Raw genomic sequence first — 23,105 nt, forward strand, 5'->3', positions numbered from 1 at the left:
TGTATCCCAGTTCCAATCATTCCCATCCACTCTAGTGGAGCTGGTATTGTTTTCACCTCTTCTGTGTGTCTGTCTGTCTGTTGACAGATTTTTTTGTCATCACAAACAACTATGCAAGATACAGTCAGGAAACTTTACATGCATGTAGTTAAGATCAAAATGAAGGCTGAGTCTGAAAAAGGGCCTCAGGAGCAGTTTTGAGTACTTTGCCAGGTGTTTAATATGTCGTGTAATATGTATGATGTTGTAAACACAAAAGCGCCACAACCGTGCAAAAAGCAGTCATACAACTTTGCAGGTGTGGAGTTGAGATGAAAATGAAGGCACAATGACCACAAAGACACACAACTACCACAAAGAGAGAAAACGCTGTAAAGTGACACTGTTTTTCTGTGCTCCGTGTACAAAGGGGTCTTAATTTGAAGTTTACCTTATTTATCAGTATGTTTTGTAATGTAAGTGTCATTTTCTAGAGTTATTGATTCTGCATCCTTCCTCACCGGCTGAGAGGCTCCTCCACGGTTTGACTGTTTAACTGCCATGAAGTCACCATCAGACGAGTGATTTCAGTCAGCTCAGAGAGGCAGCCGGCTCTACCCCGCCTCCTGTGACACTTCACTTCCTCCGCACAGTTCATTTAGGTGTTTAGATGTTCCAACAGTTTCACAGTTACGAGGGGAAACCACATCTGCAACACTCACACTGCACTCATCATCTACTTCTCCATCGTTATTCTATTCTTTTCTTTTCTTTTTTCTAATCATGGTGCTGAGGTCTCTATTCTTCCTGGCTGTTCTTCTTCCTGGTAAGTTTGATAATATTCAAATCTCCTTTCAACTTTAGATAATGGACTCTGAACTCCATCAGCAGACAATTCTTTGTCGTTGTAACTTCAAAATTCTTTTTTTGGGGGGAGAGAAAGAGAAGGTTTCTACAAATGAAAGAAACCTCTGTTCAGCATCATGATAAGATAAAATAAAAATTGAGAACAGTTTTCTCTGTGACAGATGGAAAGAATCTATGACATACCAAAGCATGGTCATTTAATAACTTAATTACTCATTCAGCCATTTATATAACTTTTAATTTTAACTGTTGTCAACATCTAATTTTGTTGTATAATGATAATTACATTTTTACCTTGAATCTTTATCTGCTCAGACACAAGGAGGACCAAAATGTTGGGAGTGAAACATTTCAAATGATTATTTACTTATGTATCTGTCATAGTGGTAGTGTTCACTTCTTCAAAGACTGATGTTTCCTTGTACTTGGTATGAGCGCTGGTTTCCTCTCCCACACACTGATCATTGGTTAAGTGGTCTTAAGTGGTCCCACTCTTCACACTCTTCACACGCTGTCACTCTATCTTTCTCAGTCTGTGGTTTCAGCAAACTTGTGATGTGACTTTTTTTCACATTGTATCAACTGGTTGTATTGCAATTGTCACCACTACATCCACTAATTCATTTTCAAATATCTAAAGAGTTTTACAACAGTTGTAGCTTGAATGCTGTTTGTACCATGTGTCATTGTTAAAGTACTCTAATTGTTGTATGTTGTAATTTCTGTAAACTGCAGAACAGAAATGTTAGACGAGATTTTTCCATTGGCTTCTGCAACATTTTTCATATAATGATTGTGTTCAAACTTTGGCTGGATTACCACTCTGACCCCAGAAGCACCGGGTTCACTGGGTGTCGACTAGTTCTACATCATTTGATTAAGTGTAAATTGCAACAAAAAGGTTCAATATCAATTAACTCATCCTGCATTATAACCTAATTGTGTGGCCCTGTCCTTCAAAGGGTCCCCGACTCTATAATTTACTCTCATGGAGAATATTCCTGATGAAATGTGGCCATAGTTGTGTTCAGTGGTGAAAGAGGAATTTATTTACAGGGTTATGTGTCAAAATGTGTCACAATTTACATTAAATTAAATTTGCATACAGTATTAATCATGTTTTTAGAGCCCACATGAGAGTGGATTGTAGCGTGATGTGAAAAATGAGATCTTCTAGGTCTCTCAGTTGTCTATACCAGCCTGTGGATGATTTATTTAAGTTGTTTAATGCTGCTGGACTGTGGGTTTCTTTGTGAAGGACTTGGATTGGGTTTCCCGCGACAGCCCAAAGGATGTGTCTTCATGCACGTTCTTGAGCGCTTCTCTCCGCTTCATTACTCTACTATAAATAAAAGTTCTGCATTCCAAAACCTAATTAAGTAAAAGTATATAAGTATAATCAGCAAAGTGCATCATTACAAAAAGATCAACTTTACATGGTGTGATGATGCATTTTCCAGCTGATCCAGGGGGATTTTAGATGGTTTATTTAGGTTAAGATGCAGGAGAATTTTCTCAGCACATAAAGGAACACTTCATCCTTCAGTTTATCAAAAAAATTATTCACTTTTTAGATCATCAAATTTGGAGATACATGGTTTTCATTGGGCAGGAAGGGTATGAAAAAGTGTAACCTTAAAAAGTAACTAGTAACTTAAGCTGTGAGACAAAGTTGCATAAAATGGAAATACTCAAGTATAAGTGCCTCAAATGTGTAATCAAGTACAGTACTTTATTGACATTTCACCACTGGTTGTATTTGCATCAGTAGAACAGGATCCAAAGTAAAAACTACCAAAGGATTGTCAGTGGTAATGATTTATTTATGATTTATTTATCCTACCTTTTCATGTAACACTAAACATGGTGACATTGAGGGTAACATGTCTCTTCCTCCAGCAGGTGTCCACCTCCAGAGACATGACACCCCCGTCCAGCCTCCCTCTGACTCCGAGCGGCCCTCTGAGGCTCAGATCTACAAGCCAGTCCTGCAGCCTTCTGAGGCCATTCCTCCAATAGGTACACACCGACACAAGACCAGATTTATTACGAACATTTAAACAAAAGCACCTGCTTCTGTCGCCCATCTATTGTAGAAGAAATCACAAAGATGTTGGAGAAATGGCACAAGTACAGTAGTGATCATCACAACCTGATCCTCAGTCCCCCTTTTTCTGCCTCTTTGCTCTCGGCCCATCTTCAGCCTCTGCTCACATCTCCAACTTGCCGGAAAAACTGTTGGAATTGTACATTTTTGCAAACCATGGATATGTTTAAGGTTCAATTTCCAGTTTTATGTTGTGACAACGCTGTGCTTAAGGTCAGGTTAGGTTTAGGTGCAGAAGGATCTTGGTTGGTGTTACATGTTTTGGCTGAAAGGTTGGGGATTTCTTTGCCACGTAGATGGCTGCAAAATGTCCTGATGATTGCTAAAATTACCCAATTCTGACGGTTGAAACAGGAAACAAGCTCGAAGTGGTGTCTTGCTTGGCATCCATCTCACCCAGCCATCACACCTCCACCATCCGCTCTTCCTTCTGACAACAAACTTAACTTATATACATGTAATTTTAACGCAACATGGTACATCGTAAAAATGTTAATATGAAATCATATGAAATGTACAAATTTAAAACATTGATGGTTTGCAGAGACAAACCCAGACCTGCCATCCTCCAGCTGTTCACCAGATGTCCTCAGACATTCCCTCCTGTCAACACACCTGTTCTCATCAACCTTTCAGTCACCTGAGCCTCACCCACCCATCCCCCCACCTGCAATCAGTCTTCAATCCTAATTCCATTTCACTTTCTTTGTTTGCTGTCAGATCATTTTGTTATGTTCTTGCTCTTGAGGCCCTGTTCTAGTGTTCTGTTATCCTGATAATCTACCTGAACCTGTTTCTGCCCGTTTGACCCTTCTTGACTGTTTCTTGGATTTTGGATCCTTGCCTGCTCTCTTTGCCTTTGTTGGCCCGCTGCCTTCTGCTTTTCGACTCTTGCATGTCTCACCATTGTGCCTCCGCTTTGGCGTAAATAAATTATTGATGCTCTGCCTCATACTTCTGCATTCAGCCCTGACAGTGATGGAATCAAGGCGAGCTGCAGCATAACAGCATAAAAGCTGTTTGAAAACAGATGAAACACAATCTCATTGTAAGAAAAAACAAAAATGCCAGTGGCTTCTGTCAGCTGCCCTGCTGATTGGCTTGATTTGTGACAGTGGTTGGCACTGTGAGTACATCAAAACTCATTTATCTGCCTTATAACTTGAATGCTGAAAGCTGCCACTGTAGACTGAAGCAGGTTTGATCAGTGAATGACACACTGCAGTCATGTGGGAGGGAACAAGGTTTAATTTCACTCAAATGAAGTTATAACTCATACTAATGCATCATTATTGTAAGAATTTAAGTATGGCTGATCAGTATATAGACTATATCATACAGACCTAGATTGTATTGTATTACGCAAATGTAATGTATGACATACATGCCTCTATATCAAGAGTGATGCTGCCATATACAGTATGTTGCCTTTAAGGCAATAGGCGATATATTCTCTGGATATATACAAAGTGATAACACACACAACTTAAACTTACAGCTGCCTATGGGCTTTTTGTAATTGAACTTGAAAAATTGTAACCAATAATGAATGGTAAAGAAGGATTACACACAATTTAATATATGAAACATCTTGCTGTCCTAAAAACTGGGATACAACATAAAAAGCCTGTTTTTTTTCCTCTCGTTAACTTTTTACATTTTTACATATTTGACAAACACAAACCGTTGAAACATCCAATGTACAGCCATACATCTACAACATCACAAGGACATGGAAATAGTTGTATTCTCTTGAGATAATACATTCATTATTTGTAACACAGTACATTTTAAGGTAGAATCAGGATTTAGAGTTCTGTTTTAATATAAAACATGAACTTTGTGAATGAAAAGTAAAACTGGTGAAATTACAAAATGGGGGGTTCACGGTCAGTGTGTAGGTCTTTTACAATATATAATAAGATAATATTACATAATTCCAATGTAACATTACATTTGGTATTTGTTTGGTGTGTGTGTGTATGTGTATGTGTGTGTGTGTGTGTATGTGTATGTGTGTGTGTGTGTGTGTGTGTGTGTGTCTATTTTATGTACAGGGACCTACATGCTGAAAAACCGTGCTGGGAAACCCTGCATCAAAGCCACAGTGGGAGTGGAGTACATCGTCATCGAAAAGAAGGTTAGAGGCTGCGACTGGCTCAGCATTCTGTGTGTGTGTGTGTGTGTGTGTGTGTGTGTGTGTGTGTATAATCTTCTAGCATTTCAGCACTTTTTGCAGAATGTGTGTGTTTGCATCAGCATGTCTTTGTGAGGTGTTACGTGTCGGTTTCACTGTTCAAACTGTAAAAATCTGAAACGACCATCAGCTCTTTTTAAACTGATGAAGACTGCGTGTACATATTTATGCTCATATGTCGCCAATAGAAGTCAAAAGTGTTAATATTGTCACATATTTTCTAATAAAAGCTATAAATAATGAAGAAACACTAAGTGGTCTGGTGATGATAAGTAATATTCCTCTCCTGTGTGTCTTCAAAAGACCTGGTATTTCAACCTGGACCCGTCCAGGGTCAGGACCAGCGGCCACTGTGACGACCGAGATGCTCTTCTCTCATTCACTCTGCCAGACAACGCTGCCAGTCTGCAGCTCAGCTTCAAAAAGGTAGAAAACACACATATTCATCTCTGTGTGTAGTTTGGATGTTCTCCCACACTCCAGCGACTTGCAGGCAGTCGGGGAATGTAACTAAGTACTTTAAATCAAGTATTTTACTTACATACAAATTTGAGGAACCAGGTTTTTGCTGGAGTATTTCCATTTCATGCAACTTTATCTGTGATGATTGTTTACTTGGACAAAGGTGTGCATATGTTCACAATTCATTGATTTCTGTAGGAGAAGACTCTTTTCTACGTCACCAAGCTGACGGCTCACGTGTCTCCTCTGCCTGTCTGCAAAGGATGTTCCAGTAAGACCACATAGAGAGAAGAGAGATAAAACACAGCTGATATTTTTCCTGCTGCAAACACAGAAAATGTAATGTTTCCCATTTTATATCATCTTCCTCCTAGATAAGACGTACTCAGGTTTGGTGGACCATGAGAAGCTGTTCAAAACAGCTGACGGACAGAGTTTCAAGTGCAAATCTGAGAATCTGCTCCTGATGTCGTCGCAGCTGCAGATCAAGCTGGTTCCTGTGCAGATACAGGCCTTCACTCTGTCCAGAGGACAGTATGGAAAAGGTGACTGATGCAGGGATGAAATAAGTCAGTCCACAGCTTTTCAAAGCATCTGAAACTTGAATAAATATCATTGTTTTGCAATACCAAGGACCAAATTCACATTTGAATGGAAATCAACACTCACAAATAAGTGATCATGTGCATCAGTTTTGCTGAATACTGCATGCCTAAAAGTTCACATTTTCTTTTCTCTTTTACCTCTATGTGTTTGACTTATTTTCCACAGCTCGGCTGGGTTAAGGTCTTGCTTTTAAAACACTTTTGAACAAACTTCACTGATAGTTACTGTATAGTTTTGAGAAACTTGACACTGTTCAGCTTCCACAAAGTCCAATAGGGCAGTCATTTAGGGAATCAAAAGCTGTGATAAATCTCTGAAAACAGTGGTTGCAGTCAATGCTTTCTATCAGGTTTTATAGTCTTTATTTATCTCAGACATCTGGACCAGAGGCAGGAAGTTGAGCCGGATAGAATACAATAAATCTGATGGAAAGGCTGGCTGGTGACCCTTTCTTATTGGTTGAGAAGACCTGGAGGTCTGGATGTACTGGAAACTTTCTACTTGCGTGTGAGAGAGAGAGAATCTGCTGCAGAAGAGCAATCTTAATGAACACAAAAAAGAATGAGTTAAAATTGTGTTTGTGCCACAAATGCAGACCAATGCTTGAAAAGCATTAAATCAAGGTCCTTATTTGTCTTAACAATCTCCATGTCCTCCTGTCTCTTCAGAGATGGAGTGTTGGGCCGACTTCAACAAGCGAGTTATTCCCATCATCATCGGGGCCACAGTGTTGGGTCTCCTTCTGATCGCGGGGCTGACCTACCTGTTCATCAAAGACCGCCGCACACAAGGATACGACAGGCTCTGAGCTGAAGCTGGACGAAGATTTACTCCAGCTCATGCAGTGTTTCATACTCAGTTACTGTTATGAAAAGTTCTCAAAAGTCTGCTTAACTTGAAATTTTTCTCCTGTAATTCTTTTAATGATAAGAAAGAGGTCTAATGTCTAATATTCTGCTGTAAATGCAAACAATGTTACATTTATGTATCTGACTAGTATTTGTTGGATTTGTTTTTTTTATTTTCTTCCATTCTCTTTGGAACGTCTATTAGATTTTGCATTTCATTTCACCTTAATTATGTTTTCAGTGATAACTGAGAGCTCTTTTTTGTAATAGTCTGATTTGTTGCATATTCAGCAGTTATTTAATAAAAGGGTAGAGGGCTGAAAGTGTGTTAGAGAGCCTTTAATTGCACTAGCAATATCATTGAACTAGTGTATTGTTTAATGTGACATATCATTATGTAACCCTTGAACACCACAGTTCATGAGATCAAGTTTTGCAGCTTCATCCCAGTTTATTATTCAGTTTTGCTTGATTGCAGTGTGTTGGCTATATACTTTATTTAAAAACAAATACAAATAAATAAAAGTATTATTTCAATATTGTTTGTGATTTTTCTTCTTTACCTGTAGTTCACCAGTCGTTTGACAGAGAAACGCTGCCACCTGATGGTGGTTTCTTGTAACTGCAGCTGCCTCCCCACCTCCATAACTTTCGTTCTCATTGGCTGTCGACACTACGAGTCCCTGGAAGGCCATACATGATCAAACACACATTTATTAGCGTGTGACAGTGTTTATTAGTGCGAGTATAGAAGTTTAAGGCACCAGGTGTTTCTGTCTGTATACTTTGAATGCGTTGCTGTAGTTTAAAAAGAACCAAACCGTGTATGAGCTGTTTAGTTAATTACCGCTTCGCTTTTTCCTCCTCAGCTTGTCAGTCAGTCAGTTAGCTAGCAGCTAGCCTCAGTAGCTGGTAGCTATGGCTGCAGTTATTCTGAGTTTCCCAACTCTGCATGGTCTGAGGATATGTACACAGTGAGTACATTACAGCCTTACATGACTGCTGTGACCTTGACTGAAAATATCCAACGTTATTTCCCCCTAACCCGCTTTTTAAACCTTATTTTTAACGTTAGCTTACAGCTATCAAGTTTGCAAGCTGTGCAATGTTAACGCTACTTTGAGCTAACCTGACAGATGTACTTGTGCAGCTTTCATTGACACACATCACATCTTAATTATCTGCTGGTGCTCATGAGTATTAATCTGTAAAACATCGCGTTATGTATCCACTTAATATCAGCGTGTTGACAAAATGTGTTTTCGCTGTTCGAGCTGACGACTCAGATAAGAGCAGAGCAAGGTTAAATAAAGGTAGCAAACTGTCAGCTAGCATGGCTAATGTGCAGGTACAGCATGTACACTGTTGTGCATGTACACCTGTGCGGCCGGCCTTCATTAGTATCACATTCAGCTCACTTATTTATGCTGGGTTTTGCTCTGTAGTTGCTGCACACGCTATATCATAAATCAGCCACCATGGCAGAACATTACTTCCATTTAGCATCTGCTCTGCCCTTCACAGCCATGTAGAGGTGTGACTGGTGCTGAAGTTTGTGTTCTCTCCTCTCCTCAGAAAATTGTCATGGACCAAAAGAGGTGTGAGGCTTGTTTCAGGAGGTGAGTAAAGGAAACACTTAGTAACAGAAAGTGCTCTCTAGGTGACTCAAACTGAAATGGTCTGTTATATCTCATTGGGTGTGTCAGTCTCCTCCTGAGAGCCAGGAACATTAAAATGTACATACCAGTGTTGTGATGATATGGGCCAAGTAAAACTTAAGTGCCCCAACTAACTGTTATTTAATTATCAATGTATTTATTCATGTTTTACTCTGCTAATTAGAGTAAATTAATTATTAAGTAAGAAAATGAAAAAAAAATGCCCTGCACAAGTTTCCTGGAACCCATCATAACATCTCCATGTTGCTTGTTTTGTTCAGCCAACAGTCCAAACCCAAAGATATAAAATTACAAACATTTTTTGCACAATACATCATTTCTGAATATTTTAAACTCTTTCAATACTCATTTTCTACATTATTGTTGCACAGGTACCACACAGCAGGGTTCCCAGTGAATTGAGAGAGAGAGAGAGAGAGAATGAATTAGACTGTTACGGGTGAAATGTAAAAAAGTGTGGTATTTAATGCTTACTGCACTTACTTTGCTATGTCTGTTTTCCACTGTAGCATCCAAAATGGTATTGAATATTGATATATTTCAGTGTAGTTAGAAATTCCAGAATCGGGACACTAAAACAGACCTCGGAGAATGACAGTTGCAAGCCTTTTAAAACAATTTGCACTTTTGATTTCATGAGTGAGAGGTGATGACTGTTGTATACCTCCATTTTAAGCAAAGCTCTAAATTGTGTGCTGTGTCTTCTCCAGGGGTTGGAAGGATAGACAAGGTGCTGATCGCCAATCGAGGAGAGATTGCGTGTCGTGTGATGCGCACGGCCAAGAAGATGGGCGTCCGCTCTGTGGCCGTGTACAGTGATGCAGACAGACACTCCATGCATGTGGCCATGGTGAGATGCAGGACAGGCTTACAAAGACCTGTGTTCTTTAGTATTTGTAGTCATCTGCTTTTCAGTCGTTGCTTTCTGTTCTACAGTTTCTGCATCTGCTTTATCAAACACATTATGTTTGTTGGAAATAGTGTGTTTTTTTGGTTTGGTTTTTTGTAGGCAGATGAAGCCTACCACATCGGCCCTCCACCCTCCCAGCAGAGTTATCTTTGTATGGAGAAAGTTTTAGAAGTGGCCAAAAAGTCTGGATCACATGTGAGTAATCCTGCACTTGTTGTGAACAGTTTTCATTTTCTTTTATTTCTTCTTAAAGGAGCTACTTCAAAAGGAAAGGTAGTTTGTGATGCTCAGGTCTTTTAAATCCCTTAAGGGTTCTTCACTTTGAACTTTTCATCTTTGACAGTGAACCAGCCGGTGGCTTTGACGTTGTTAAATGTGATGTTTGTGTGCAGGCGGTCCACCCTGGTTACGGCTTTCTGTCAGAAAACACAGAGTTTGCAGAGGCGTGTAAACAGGAAGGTATCATCTTCATCGGGCCGCCTTCCTCTGCCATCCGAGACATGGGCATTAAAAGGTAGCGCACATGCATATACAAAACAACAATTATATTCTTTTGTTTGCTTATTTGAAATGGTATTGATCCTGATTGGTGTCAGTGCAGCAAACATTATGGAATGAAACAAAGAACGGCTGAATGGAAACATAAAGATTCAAAGAAAATAAAACACCAACTGACTTTCATTACTTTGTCTCCTTTTCAGCACATCCAAACACATCATGTCAGCTGCTGGGGTGCCAATCATTGGTGGTTACCATGGAGAGGACCAATCGAATGAGAGGCTGCAGGCAGAGGCTGCCAAGATAGGATACCCTGTGATGATAAAGGCAGTCCGTGGAGGAGGAGGGAAGGTGAGAGGATGTGAAAGATCGTCAAGAACTTTGACAAAGTAACTAAAGGAACCATAAATTAACCTTTTGGGTGTCTATACTTTATGTCTGTATCTGCCTTTGTGTGTTAAGGGGATGCGTATCGCACGGTCAGACTCAGACTTCTTGGAGCAGTTGGAGTCGGCGAGACGAGAAGCCAGAAAATCCTTCAACGATGACGTCATGCTGGTTGAGAAGTTTGTGGAGGATCCCAGGTAATAATCATTTATTCATACTGCTTATCAGCCACCTTGTCATGTTGTCCTATGTTGACATGAGAAGACTAACTTTTATTCTTCCATCTGTCTGTTTCCTGCAGACATGTGGAGGTTCAGGTGTTCGGGGACATGCACGGTAACGCTGTCTATCTGTTCGAGAGAGACTGCAGCGTCCAAAGGAGACACCAGAAGATCATAGAGGAAGCACCCGGGGTGAGTGAGGAATGGTGGTCACAGATATATTGTTGAATTGATATAGACGGATGAGGAACTGTGAAAGTTTTTTATTCTGTTTCTCTCGTAAAGATACATTTGGATCAGCCACATCTAGCTAACGGGAGCATGACTTGAGGTGTAAGTCCACTATATGCTGAGGCACTTTTCTGTAACGATCTCAGTGTGTTATTAGTGTTTCCCCTAACATTCATTTGAAGAAGAAGAAAGGGACAAAGCATGCGTCTGACATGAGTTTCACTCCTGAGCCGTGAATGCTCTTCTCTGGTGTCCCTACTGAGGGTGTGGCTTCTTCTTCTTTTCGTGTCTTTGAAGCTGGTTGGTTAAATGACAGTTTCTCATTTCTTTACACAGTCCTTTGCATTTTTATTGAACACTGCGAGATCCTTTGAGCTGCACTGGTTGGGTAGTTGGGGGCAGACAAGGCAGTGCTGCATTGTATGGTCTTCTTCTCCACATTCACAGGTGGTTTGGCCAGTTTCATAGCCCCATCTGGCCATGGCAGCTTTTGATCGCCCTGTTCTCAGGCGGTTGAGCGTCTTCCACTGGACCCATGGTGCTTCTGAGCCCGGAGGGAGGGCTTCAGAAGGAGGGATACCCATGTCAATAGGAGGGGGGTCGTTCTCAAGCCTTTTTGTCCATAGTTGGAGTCTGGTTTCTTCCTGTGATGTTATTAGGGGCTGGACATGGCTGGGAAAGCTTCTCCTGGACTTCAGCAGTTGGGCCGGGGGTACACGTCTGTAGAGGAGGTGGCGTTCATCACTGGTGGCCTCATCTCTACTTGGCTGGCGACTTCAGGTCTCACATCAGCAGGGGCAATGCCAGCGAGGAGGTGCAGGTTGTTTATGTTGGTGGGCTTCAAGCAGCCAGTGATTGAGCGGCAGGTGTTATTCAACGCTGGGTCTAGTTTCTTGGCATGGGATGATCTCTCCCAGACAGGACACGCATACTCCCCAGAGGAGTAGCACAGGGCCAGAGCAGTAGATCTTAATGTGTGTGCTGTGGCTCCCCATTTGGAGTTGGTCAGCTTCCGGAGGATGTTATTTCGGGAGTTAACTTTCAGTTTGGTGTTTTTGACGTGTTCCTTATAGGAGAGAGTGCGATCCATTGTTACACCAAGGTAGACAGGGTTGGTGCAGTGCTCAAGAGGTGTTTCAGACCATGTGATGTTAAGGGGTCTGTTTGCTTCCCGGTTCCTGAGATGGAACGAGCAGGCTTGGGTCTTCGCAGGGTTTGCGTGTAGGTGGTTGCGCTCGTAGTAGAGGTGTAGCTCATTTAGGGCTGAGGTGAGATTCGCTTCTACAGCTTCAAACGTACTCTCTTGGGATGTTACAGCGTAGATGAACCGCTCAGTGTTCTGGTCCATTGGCTGGTCATTGGTGTAGATGTTATATAGTAGTGGAGCCAGCACACTACTTTGAGGCAAGCCGTTCCATTGTCGTCGCCAGCAACTTTGCTTGTTGTTAAGGACAACAAGGACGACAAGGGTGTGGCTTATGCTTGCTTACACACACAACAAAGAAGGGGATCTGGTTTGATTGACAGTAACCTGAGCTGAAGACGGACACTCAGGGGCTTTGACCCGTCTTGGCTGTCAGAGAGGAAGTACTCCTCCTGGCTCTACAAGACAGATACAGGTTCGACGTAAAATACATAAAAACGTTCAATTATCAAACCATATATGTTGAAGCGCTCAGACCACAACTCAGACCACAATTATGTGTTCGCTGCATCCCTTATTGTCCCGGACAAAATGATAAAGGAATTGGATATTAACAGGTTTTTGGATATGCAAGACCGTAATTTTCAAGAAAGTGTTTGAAGGAACAAAAGAAGGAGACTGTGTTCACATTGTCAAACAAACTCACCTCTGTTGAAAACTGAGAAGGAAATCTTGTTTTGATGCAAAAATGGCGGAACAGTTTCCACTTTTCCATCTTTTGACGTGGTAAACGACTTGATAGGACACATTAATCGGAGTGTGCACGCCTATATGTACACAGAAATATTTGCTTTCATTAGCCATGTAAACAGTTTAGTAGGAATATTCTTTAGTCTTTATACTTCTTTGGAATAAGGCCAAAATCTGAAATATTCTGTGCATGTACATTTAGTCATCAAGGACACCGTAAATGAGGATAAAGTATGAGAATCTATGTTATGAAACTGGATATTAGGACTATGATCTCTTTTATTTGTTTGTCAAGTGTTGCTGTATTGGGTTTTTATTCTACTCCTATGTGTATTTTCTCAGCCTGGTATTAGTCCGGAGGTTCGGAGGAAACTTGGAGAGGCAGCAGTCAAAGCAGCCAAGGCTGTCAACTATGTAGGAGCAGGTGAGACACACGAACACTCACCCACACACATCTCACCACAGAACCTCAGCACACAGTTTAATGAAATCTTATTGTTTGTCTCGCTGTGAAGGTACGGTGGAGTTTATAATGGACGCCCAGCATAACTTTTACTTCATGGAGATGAACACGAGGCTGCAGGTGGAACATCCCGTCTCTGAGATGATCACAGGAACTGATCTGGTGGAGTGGCAGCTCAGGGTGAGAGAAGGAACAATAAATTATCTTCTGACGACAAAAGTCTGTGTTTCGGTTGCACTAATAACTCTAATATCTCCTCCAGGTGGCAGCAGGGGAGCGCCTGCCTCTCCTCCAGGATGACATCATTTTAAGTGGACATTCTTTTGAGGCTCGAATCTATGCTGAGGACCCAAACAATGACTTTCTTCCAGGGGCTGGGCCTCTGCTGCATCTCTCCACGCCTCCACCAGACCAACACATACGCGTAGAGACTGGAGTCAGGGATGGTGGGAGTCTACATATAACTCTACACACAAAACAAAAATATAAAAAAGATATTAAGTAAAAAGACCAAAAAAGAGATCTATGGTCTCCATTGATTTGTTCAACTTCGCTCTTTGTGAGAAATTCTTATAAAAAGATAATTTTTTATTAACTCACTTGTGATATCTCATAAAAAGAAAATTAGAAAATGTAACTGTTTCAGTCTGAGTGGATAATGAAGGACGAGCAAGGGACAAATGAAATTAATTACCATAATGCAAAAATACAGGGAGCTTTTCAACTGACCTAGCATGTGTGTTTAATCGTGAGTGTGTGTGTGTGTGTATGTGTGTGTGTTTGCTTTCAGGGGACGAGGTGTCGGCACATTATGACCCAATGATCGCCAAGCTCGTTGTGTGGGCAGAAGACCGATCTGCTGCCTTGAAGAAGCTGCGGTACTGCTTACGACAGTACAACGTAAGACACGCACAAAATGAGTATTTGCTAAACGGCAATCCCTCACTGTCATGTTTAATTTAGATGATACAACAAATACAGTAAACGGTGCCTATAATTTATGATTCTGTGTTTTCACTATATTTGCCTGCTCTCTGTCTTCAGATCGTGGGACTGAACACTAACATCGACTTCTTGCTGAGTCTTTCGGGCCACCCAGAGTTTGAGGCTGGAAACGTGACCACCAGCTTCATCCCGCAGCACTACGCTGACCTCTTCCCCACTCCGAAAGCTCCTTCTGGGGAAACGATCTGCCAGGCGGCACTGGGTCTGGTGCTCCAGGAGAGGAGACACACACAGGAGTTCACACAGACCTCCACAGGTGAGGGGACAATGTGTGTCAGTATAAACAATATTTGACCTGTAAAAGTGCTGGTATACTAAGCGAACATGGTGTGTGTGGTTTTCAGACCCCTTCTCTCCATTTGGCTCCAGCAGCGGCTGGAGAAGCAACATTCAGTTTAACAGAAACATGACGCTGCAGGTGGGAGACAAAAGTAAGTAACAGACACTTGGTGAGCCTTGATCTCCCTCTAGTGAGCAAGAAGGGAAGGAAAGGTAAAGGAAGAAGAAAAATCAAAGGTGGTGGGGCTGCAGAGAAGCAGTTACTGTAGTTAAACGTTTTAAGCAGTTTAAATTGGGGTTCTGGTCCACTAAATGGTTCTGGTCTACTAAATGCACTACAGACTTACAATGCCAGATTTTGACAAGAGACTCTGGATTAAGGTGAAGACAGGGCTGCAACAAATTAAAAGAATTAATTAGGATTCTTTTGTTGGTCTTGTTAAATGGTGGAAAATCATGAAAATGTTCCCAAACCACAAATAAAAAGATATTCAGTGAACAGTATACACAAGCTAAAACCCACAATATAAAAAGAAGGCAGCAAATCTGCACACGTTCAATTCTGGAGCGAGCAGATATTTAACGTTTGTGAACTAATCGGTTTTCAACAGTGCAGCTCAATTTTCTTTCAGATGGCAGTGCCTTCTGCTTCAAGAAGTACTCATTTTCCTCAGGGCAGGGGGAAAAAAATCAATTGTTTGATCACGATTTTCTCTTGAAAGATTATGTCATGATGCAGAAAGGTCAATAATCTCATTTTTAAAACCCAATTCTTGACATCATGATCACCTGTAACATATTTTCTAAGACCAGGCTGGACGCTGAACCAGATGAATGGTGAAACGTTACACATGTAAACATGTAGGTGGTGTTTACGTTCTAAACTAGACCACTTAATTCAGTCATCAGTTTTGGTGAGGATAGCTGAGTGTGAGCAGAGGTTATAGATGTAAATTCATCCGTTTCATCTGCTTTAAACTGGCAATAAACACGTTTTTTTTGTTAACACATCATGAAGTAAATGTTATGAAGTTGTCTGTTTCCACTTAGAGAACGGATAATTAAACATATCAAGTAGTGAAACAATATGAAAACATAATAAATGTATGTTTCAATAATCGTTTTATAATCGCATCTTAGCCCTCTGAATCTAAAGCCCAACTCTAGGTTTGAATTTATCCACAGTGGTTAACAGGAGATGCATCAGAAGCAGACAGTGAGTGCAATTTAAAAAAAAAACAACAACTTGCAGTTAAAAAAAAGACAATTAAACATAAACAGACGTGCGAGATTTATTGTTTTCATCATTAAGCCTGTAAATCATAAACTTGGTGTATTTATTTCACTTTGTAGATGTTATAGAGTTATAGAACGACAGGAGTTCCAGTTAAATCGTGTGTTAAATTCGCTGAATAAATTGTTTTAGTTTAAATAGGCAGATCAGTACAGTTCTCGACTCATAACTGCTGATCTGATTTATTTAATGACTGTTTGAATAATTGAGTTTAGAGCGGGTCTGCTCTGTGACAGTTTGTTAATGAACTCATATTCATTATTCAACGTTTCTATTAAAAATGTGACTGCGAGGCCAAAAATAAATCCCCCGGCTGCTGCCGTGTCAGTGTGATGAGGATGTTCGACCAAAGCTTCAGCATTAAGTTACTTCATTGTCTCCTCTTGTTTGCTTCAGTCTTCCTCTGTTACCATTTAAAGTTAGTTTATTTCATCTTGTGTGTTTGTGTCTGTAGAAGTTGATGTGGTCGTCGTGTACAACAAAGACGGAAGCTACACAATGCAGGTGAGCTGAAATTCTTCCTGTGTCCTCCAACATTCATCAATGTTTTCAAAAAGCTTTAAAAATTAGCAGACCCATCTTTGGTAAATTTAAATACTGAAATAAACACAAATTTAAAAAAGTATTCAGACCCCTTCACCTTTCACATTTTGTTATGTTGCAGCCTTATGCTAAAATCGTTTAAACATTTTTTTCCCTCATCGATCTACTCTCAATACACCATAATGACAAAGTGGAAACAGAATTTTAGACATATTAGACAAAAGGAAAAACTGAAATATCACATTGACATCAGTATTCAGACCCTTTGCTTTGACACTTTGAGATTTAGCTCCGGTGCCTTCCATTTCTCTTGATCATCTTTGAGATGTTTCTCCACCTTGACTGGAGTCCAGCTGTGGTAAATTCAATTGATTGGACATGATTTGGAAAGGCACACACCTGTCTATATAAGGTCTCACAGCTGACAGTGCATACCAGAGCAAAAACCAAGCCATGAGGTCGAAGGAACTGCCTGCAGAGCTCAGAGACGGGATTGTGTCGAGGCACAGATCTGGGGAAGGCTACAAAAACAAGTCTGCTGCATTGAAGGTCCCAAAGAGCACAGTGGCCTCCATAATTCTTAAATGGAAGAAGTTTGGAACAACCAGGACTTCCTAGAGCTGGACGCGCGGCCAAACTGAGCAATCGGGGGAGAAAGGCCTTGGTCAGAGGGCCTTGTTTCCGCTTTGTCATTATGGTGTATTGAGTGTAGATTGATGAGGGGGAGAAGTAATATAAACAGTTTTAGTTAAGGATATGATAAGACTGCAACATAACAAAATGTGAAAAAAGTGATGGGTCTGAATACTTTCTCGTAGCACTGTATTCTCTTCTATTTGTACGACAGGAGTTTGACAAAATAAGGTCCACATACACGTTTTTCTTGAGTTTCAAGCACATCTCACAGCCATTAGGTGGCGATCTGAACACTGACTAACTCCAAAAGTTTCTGAAAAGTAATACAGTAGTAGGTGTAACAGAAGATGCAGAAGTAGATCTGCCTACTTCACATCTCTCATAAAAGTGTTTCTTCTTTCAGATTGGTGAGGAGGTGCACCATGTGACCGGCGACGTGGAGATGGAGGATGGAGTGTCATTCCTGCACTGTTCTGTCAACGGTGTGAAGTCTCGTCCCAAACTGGTGATCCTGGACAGCACAGTGCACCTGTTCTCCACGGTATGTTCCCTCCACTACTGTTGACGGTAGATACACAGACTGACTTTCAGGTAAATATAAATTTACATGCATCATTTTTCTCCTCGTGGTATTCGCACAGATCTGCTCTTTGCATGGTCCCCAAGTCAGTGAAGTCATCTTCGCCATCTTGGTTGTTGCGTGTGTTTGATTTATTTAAGAAGACAAGAAACAGAAATTTGTGATTTGTTAATGTGGTAACTTTTTTGATTAAATGTAGTTAAATTCAAATTTTTGGTTAAGGTAAATGAAAAAGCAGTATTTTTTTTTTTTTTTTAAAAGGGCTGCGACTAACGATTGTTTTCTTGGTCAATCAGTTTATTGTTTGGTCCATAAAATGCAGAAGATGGTGAAAAATGGTCATCACAGTGTCCCAGAAACCATCTTTAAATGACTTGTTTTGTGTGACAAACAGTCCAAAACCCGAATATATTACATTTAACATTACATGAAGCAAAACAAGAAAATAAACACACATTTTATTACGTGGAACCAGAGAGTATCTGGCTCTGTTTCCTGAAAAATTACCTACGTTTCTTAAACCAAAACATTTCAGTATGTACGTTTCATCCAAAAATCTATATTTACCACAGTCTTTGTGAGCCTCAGGAATACTAAATCTGTAAAAAATATGTATTTGTTTATCAGTAAGCTTGTCCTGTTGATTCATTGAAACCTTATTTTCCAAAATAAGAGATGATGTCAAAGCTGTAGATCCACACTTCCCCAGTCAATTTAAAGAGAACTGCACTTCACCTGTCACTGCAGAAACTGTTTCCTGTCTTTAGCATCTGTCATCTCAGACAGGTGACTGGGGACAAACACTCGATGGCTGACATCAGCCAGACTGTCCAGATCATCTCACCTCAGCTGACAGTTAACTGTCACATCTGTTTCTGACATCTTAACATGTTTACTGCAGGAGGGAAGCGCCGAGGTGTCTGTTCCAGTGCCCAAGTATCTGGCTGCTGTGAGCGGCTCTGGGGCTCAGGGTGGAGCTGTGGCCCCCATGACTGGAACCATAGAGAAGGTGAGTTTGGTTGTATTTATGGACTATATTTGGAAGGGAATTTTAATTGTTGTCATGCAGCAAAATCAGTTTATTTTTCCTTAGGCCAAACTTGCTATCACATGTCGTTCCAGTAGTTTTGAAGACTTGCATGAATTTTTAATATAAATGTTTTTGTTTTTTTGTGTAAGCCTATCTATGCCTATTTTTTCTTCAAGTCTGATCTAAATTGTTTCTCTCCTTCGTTTGTGACTTGAGAACTGGTAGGGAAAAAAGTTTTGTTAAAAAAAAAAAATTTTTTTTATAAGGCTTTTTTGTAAAAACAAGTGTTTGTTTTTGTAATACTCATTTTGACCACAAGAGGCTGAAGTGCACCACTTCACAAGAGTTTTCTTTCTTTCTTTTTTTTTGTACTGAGGAAACAAAAAATTAATTTGTGAAACCAAGTGGGAAAGTTATTTTGGATCACACTACCTTGCTTGGCATAACCCGCCCTACTCTGCTTCTGATTGGCTACATCCTGTAATGCGCATGTGCAACTCTCACCAAAGATTTAACAAAGGCAAGATGTTTCACTCTGTAGCTCACTCTGTAACAGTGTGAAAAGGGATGCTGCAGCAATGCACCAGATGAGAAAAATGTGTTTTTTGAAACTTAAAGTATGTAGACCTGTTCTACTAGGAACCCCAAATAAAACCATGACATTGGCATAATATGACCTCTTTGACAGGACAAAAAGAAAAAAGAAAAAAACACACGCATACTTTTTTCTTTTTTTTTTCCCCTCCGAGCGAAAAAAATGATCACTCTGATTTCAAAAACCTTTACAGCAATCATTTTTCTTAATACCATGCCTTAAGTTAATTCAGTAGTGGTAAGTGGCTGTAGTATCAGCACTGTAATACACTCCTGCTGTTATAGAATTTAATGACTGTGAAAGAAATTGTATGCCTCCACCTTGTCTTTTATTTTTATGCATGGGGACATCTTTGAGTGTATTACTGTTTACCTTAAGAGATTGTCCAAACAAATACTTATTCTATCTGTTGTGTTGTGTTCAGGTGTTTGTGAAGGCCGGAGACAAAGTGGCTGTAGGAGACCCACTGATGGTCATGATCGCCATGAAGATGGAGGTGAGGGACTCCTGCTGCCTCACACCCATTCTCACCTTTACTCTGTGTATTACACCGACACAATCTCTCTGTCTCTCTCTCTGTCTCTCTGTCTCTCTGTCTCTGTCTCTCTGTGTTGCTTGTGTTATTGAGTCATTTGTTTTTTTGTCTCTGCAGCATACGATCCGGGCGCCCAAGTCCGGTGTGATCAAGAAGGTTTTCTTCAGCGAGGGCTCTCAGGCCAATCGCCACGCTGCTCTGGTGGAGCTGGAAGAGGAGGCGGAGGTGGAGGGGGAGGGGAGCAGCAGCAAGTAAACACTAAACCACAGCCACAAATACACACTGACAGGTAGCAGAGAGCCGGAACTAGTTACTGTGACGACTGGAGGGAAAGAGAGTCTGAACTTTGTTGGTTTCCAACACTTGATTGACATTTCTTTAAGTGAGGACCTCAATCAACAGTTGGGATGAGTTTGGCTCAGTCTGGAATGGATGAGACAAAAAATAAATCACCCACGGGGACCCACAATGCATTTAGGGAAGGCCACAATGGTTACTGGGTTTGACTTGTGTGACAGCAGTGAAGAGGGATGCACCGATTGTGAAATCTAGAGCAGATTCCAATGTTTAAAATAACAATTTAGTTGATAGCCGATGCCAACTTTTTATTTTGTTTTTGTTATTAATTCCCCCTTTTGTTCCAGGGAAACAAAGAAATCTTCATTATTATTGTTTAAAAGTCATTCAGAGTACAAATTGAATCATACAAACCTTTAATATAGCTTTTTCCACATGAAAAGGACATTTTGCTTTCTGAAAAGTAACTGCTTGCCTTTTAGCTTGCTATTCAACTACCCTACTCAGTGTGTATCATTGAGTAGGGTATCATTGACACATTTTTTTAATACGGTTATAGCCTTACAAACTGATGGCAGAGATGACGAGAGTTGGTGCTAAATTGATGTGACAGCAGATAAACATCAGTAAATGGCTTCAGTGTATGTCCTGTTATTGCAGATTGGCTAATAGCAGTCAGTTAGGCACATATCGGCTGATACTGATACAGATGTTCAGATGATACATCGGTGCATCCCTTCAAATATATTTAATGTAAAGCGGCCTTAAACATCTCAGAATATGATCTTCATGTTGACTTGAACTTTTGTGTGTTTCTGCTTTTCTTTCCTGTGTTTAGAGTCATTCGTAAATCAATGTCAACTTCTGACTTTCACTTTGTTTTTTCTTTAAGTTTGTTCTCTCTGTGTTAGCTTCTGTCAGTGTTTCCGTCAGTTGTTTGTTTGTGAGCATATCTGAGGCAGAAGATAATAAGTACGTATGATGGCAAGTGAGAAATCAGACAAAATACTTGCAGAATTATGTCGTAGTGGTGCTTTAGGAGTAGTTACTGATGACTTGACATTTACATACCTTTAAAATCATTACTGAATACTTTACTAATCTTACAACTGGTTTGTCTGGGGGAAGAGGACATAAAGTCATCGTCACGGTCTGGGAAGAACCATGTATCTCAATTTGTGGGGGTCACAGGCTCCTTTTTATACATGATGAAAACTTTGTAAATATCATAAACCCTGCCGGTATTTAAAAATTGTCATTGTCACTCTGCTTAAAGACTTTTTCTTCAAAATTGACTTTTTGAAGCTACACCCTGATTTACTTAGAGAAAAGAGGCTGGATGTAAACTTATTTTTGTGTGGGAATATATTTAATATTTGGGTTTGTTGAAAAATCCACACATGACGTCCTTCCAGACTGACTCCAAACTCTTCATGAATTAGCCCTGAACTTAGCCCTCTTAAAAACAAGAGGTCTGCTGTAAGCCTGCTTTAAAGGAGATTATAAAATTGCACTAAAGAACACTCCAGAACTCTTTTGATTCCCAACTTTCACGCCCGGATTTGGCTCCGATTTGAAAATAACCCTTAAAAGGATGAAATGTCGGTCACAGAGGGCTTTAAACAGACAGATGGTTTGGTTCTGTGTCAATCCGCCATCAGTCCGAGTGATTTACCCCACAGACAACATGTGAACTCAACCTGTTTCTGCTGATCTCACTCTTCTTACTAACCGGTGTGTTCTGAGGCCTTGTAGACTAAAACTGATCAACACGTGTTCATTTTGTAGATGTTTGACAGATGATTTGTTTTTTAAAAAATGATATTGGACTGGTCAGATACTGTAATAAAAATATTTCAAGAGTATGTGCAGCCCCGTGTCATATTTGATGTACTCAACACTTTCATTTAATTTGTAATTATTTTAACAAGCTAATTAGAGCTCTTTGCAGGTCTGTGTTGACATGTACACAGTGGCATTAATAACATCGACTTCACACCTTTTGTATTGAGCTCCCACCAGGCACCACATGGAGGTCTAGCTAATCAATCACCAGTGTTGGAGAAGCTACTTTATAAACATAGCAGTGCAAGCTACCAATTACTTCAGAGTGGATGAAGCTGAACTACAGAAAATCTACCCCAGGGAGAAATCTAGTTTATATAACACAATAAAGTCAAACACCAGCAAAGTAATCTACTCAAATGAGTGGGAAATGAAAGAAATGTCAGCTTCAGATTGCAGTGGGGAAGCAACGGTCAAATAAAAATAAGAATTAATTTTATGGCATAAAATTGTAGAGTTAACTACATAAATAAAAAGTAAAAAAACCAAAAACTACTAGTGTTGTAAAAAGCACACAAAAGTCATACTTGAGTAAAAGATATCGTGTTAAAATATTACTATTATTAAAGTCAAAGTCACCCATATGAATAGAACTTGAGTAAAAGTCTTAAAGTATGACATGAAATAGTGTATGAAATGTAAATTTATAAAAATATTTACATGCATGGAAAGTTTACTATGGGTTGACCGACTATCAGAATTTTTGTGATAATTGGAATTTATTATGAAATGAGAAAAACATTTTATTCATGTGTAAAACTAGGTGGGAAAAGGAACTCTGTTAAATCATGTGGGGAAAAATAAATGTCCCTATGTGTGAAACGGGGTGAACGGTTTTGTTAAGAGAAAAAATTACTTAAAGCATTATTTTTTTCCATTTGATTCCACAAAAGAAAAAGTCAAAAAGTTTCCTTTTTACAAAAAATTACATTAAAATCCTAATTATTATTTTTTATTATACAGGGCACAATTAAACGCAATTGCACCAGAGTTAGTTAGCAGCTAATGTGCACCTGTTGTCCCTGGACAGGTAAACTAAAAACACAGAACAGCGAGTACATGATCTAGAACGGCAGGTACGAGTCATAAAAGCACTTCAATGAATGAACTTGCACGC

The 23,105-nt window shown here is 40.1% G+C and overlaps 2 protein-coding genes across 3 annotated transcripts; both read left to right on the forward strand.

Moving 5' to 3' along the window:
- Positions 1 to 670: 670 nt before the first annotated feature.
- lamp3 (lysosomal associated membrane protein 3) lies at positions 671 to 7,600 on the forward strand. Of its 2 annotated transcripts, none has more exons than XM_073476926.1 (7): positions 671 to 805; positions 2,749 to 2,865; positions 5,011 to 5,093; positions 5,454 to 5,576; positions 5,811 to 5,883; positions 5,987 to 6,157; positions 6,887 to 7,599. In XM_073476926.1, exons 1-7 carry the CDS (start codon positions 763 to 765, stop codon positions 7,024 to 7,026), a joined length of 750 nt encoding a protein of 249 aa, XP_073333027.1. In that variant the 5' UTR covers positions 671 to 762; the 3' UTR covers positions 7,027 to 7,599. The 2 variants fall into 2 exon arrangements, with proteins under 2 accessions (XP_073333027.1, XP_073333026.1); XM_073476925.1 differs by having other exon boundaries at positions 672 to 805; positions 2,746 to 2,865; positions 6,887 to 7,600.
- A 182-nt stretch (positions 7,601 to 7,782) lies between these two features.
- mccc1 (methylcrotonyl-CoA carboxylase subunit) lies at positions 7,783 to 22,008 on the forward strand. Its single transcript, XM_073476126.1, has 19 exons — positions 7,783 to 8,040; positions 8,642 to 8,685; positions 9,456 to 9,595; positions 9,755 to 9,850; positions 10,048 to 10,169; positions 10,357 to 10,504; positions 10,616 to 10,737; positions 10,842 to 10,953; positions 13,229 to 13,310; positions 13,402 to 13,529; positions 13,612 to 13,795; positions 14,140 to 14,249; positions 14,394 to 14,610; positions 14,699 to 14,785; positions 16,382 to 16,431; positions 17,510 to 17,647; positions 18,588 to 18,695; positions 19,736 to 19,807; positions 19,964 to 22,008. The coding sequence occupies exons 1-19, from the start codon at positions 7,985 to 7,987 to the stop codon at positions 20,099 to 20,101; spliced, it is 2,154 nt and encodes a 717-aa protein (XP_073332227.1). The 5' UTR covers positions 7,783 to 7,984; the 3' UTR covers positions 20,102 to 22,008.
- The last annotated feature ends 1,097 nt before the right edge of the window (positions 22,009 to 23,105 follow it).

Source organism: Pagrus major, chromosome 11 (genome assembly GCF_040436345.1).
Source record: "Pagrus major chromosome 11, Pma_NU_1.0".
Taxonomy (NCBI): Eukaryota; Metazoa; Chordata; class Actinopteri; order Spariformes; family Sparidae; genus Pagrus; species Pagrus major.

What these genes read in the sequence shown, in the direction of transcription:
- mccc1 (XM_073476126.1), top strand. Translation starts at nt 7,985, where the DNA reads ATGGCTGCAGTTATTCTGAGTTTCCCAACTCTGCATGGTCTGAGGATA. An exon ending in TCATAGAGGAAGCACCCGGG is followed by an intron (nt 10,954 to 13,228) that starts GTGAGTGAGGAA and finishes GTATTTTCTCAG; the next exon opens with CCTGGTATTAGTCCGGAGGT. An exon ending in TGACTGGAACCATAGAGAAG is followed by an intron (nt 18,696 to 19,735) that starts GTGAGTTTGGTT and finishes TGTTGTGTTCAG; the next exon opens with GTGTTTGTGAAGGCCGGAGA.
- lamp3 (XM_073476925.1), top strand. Translation starts at nt 763, where the DNA reads ATGGTGCTGAGGTCTCTATTCTTCCTGGCTGTTCTTCTTCCTG. An exon ending in CCTGGCTGTTCTTCTTCCTG is followed by an intron (nt 806 to 2,745) that starts GTAAGTTTGATA and finishes CTCTTCCTCCAG; the next exon opens with CAGGTGTCCACCTCCAGAGA. An exon ending in CAGAGGACAGTATGGAAAAG is followed by an intron (nt 6,158 to 6,886) that starts GTGACTGATGCA and finishes CTGTCTCTTCAG; the next exon opens with AGATGGAGTGTTGGGCCGAC.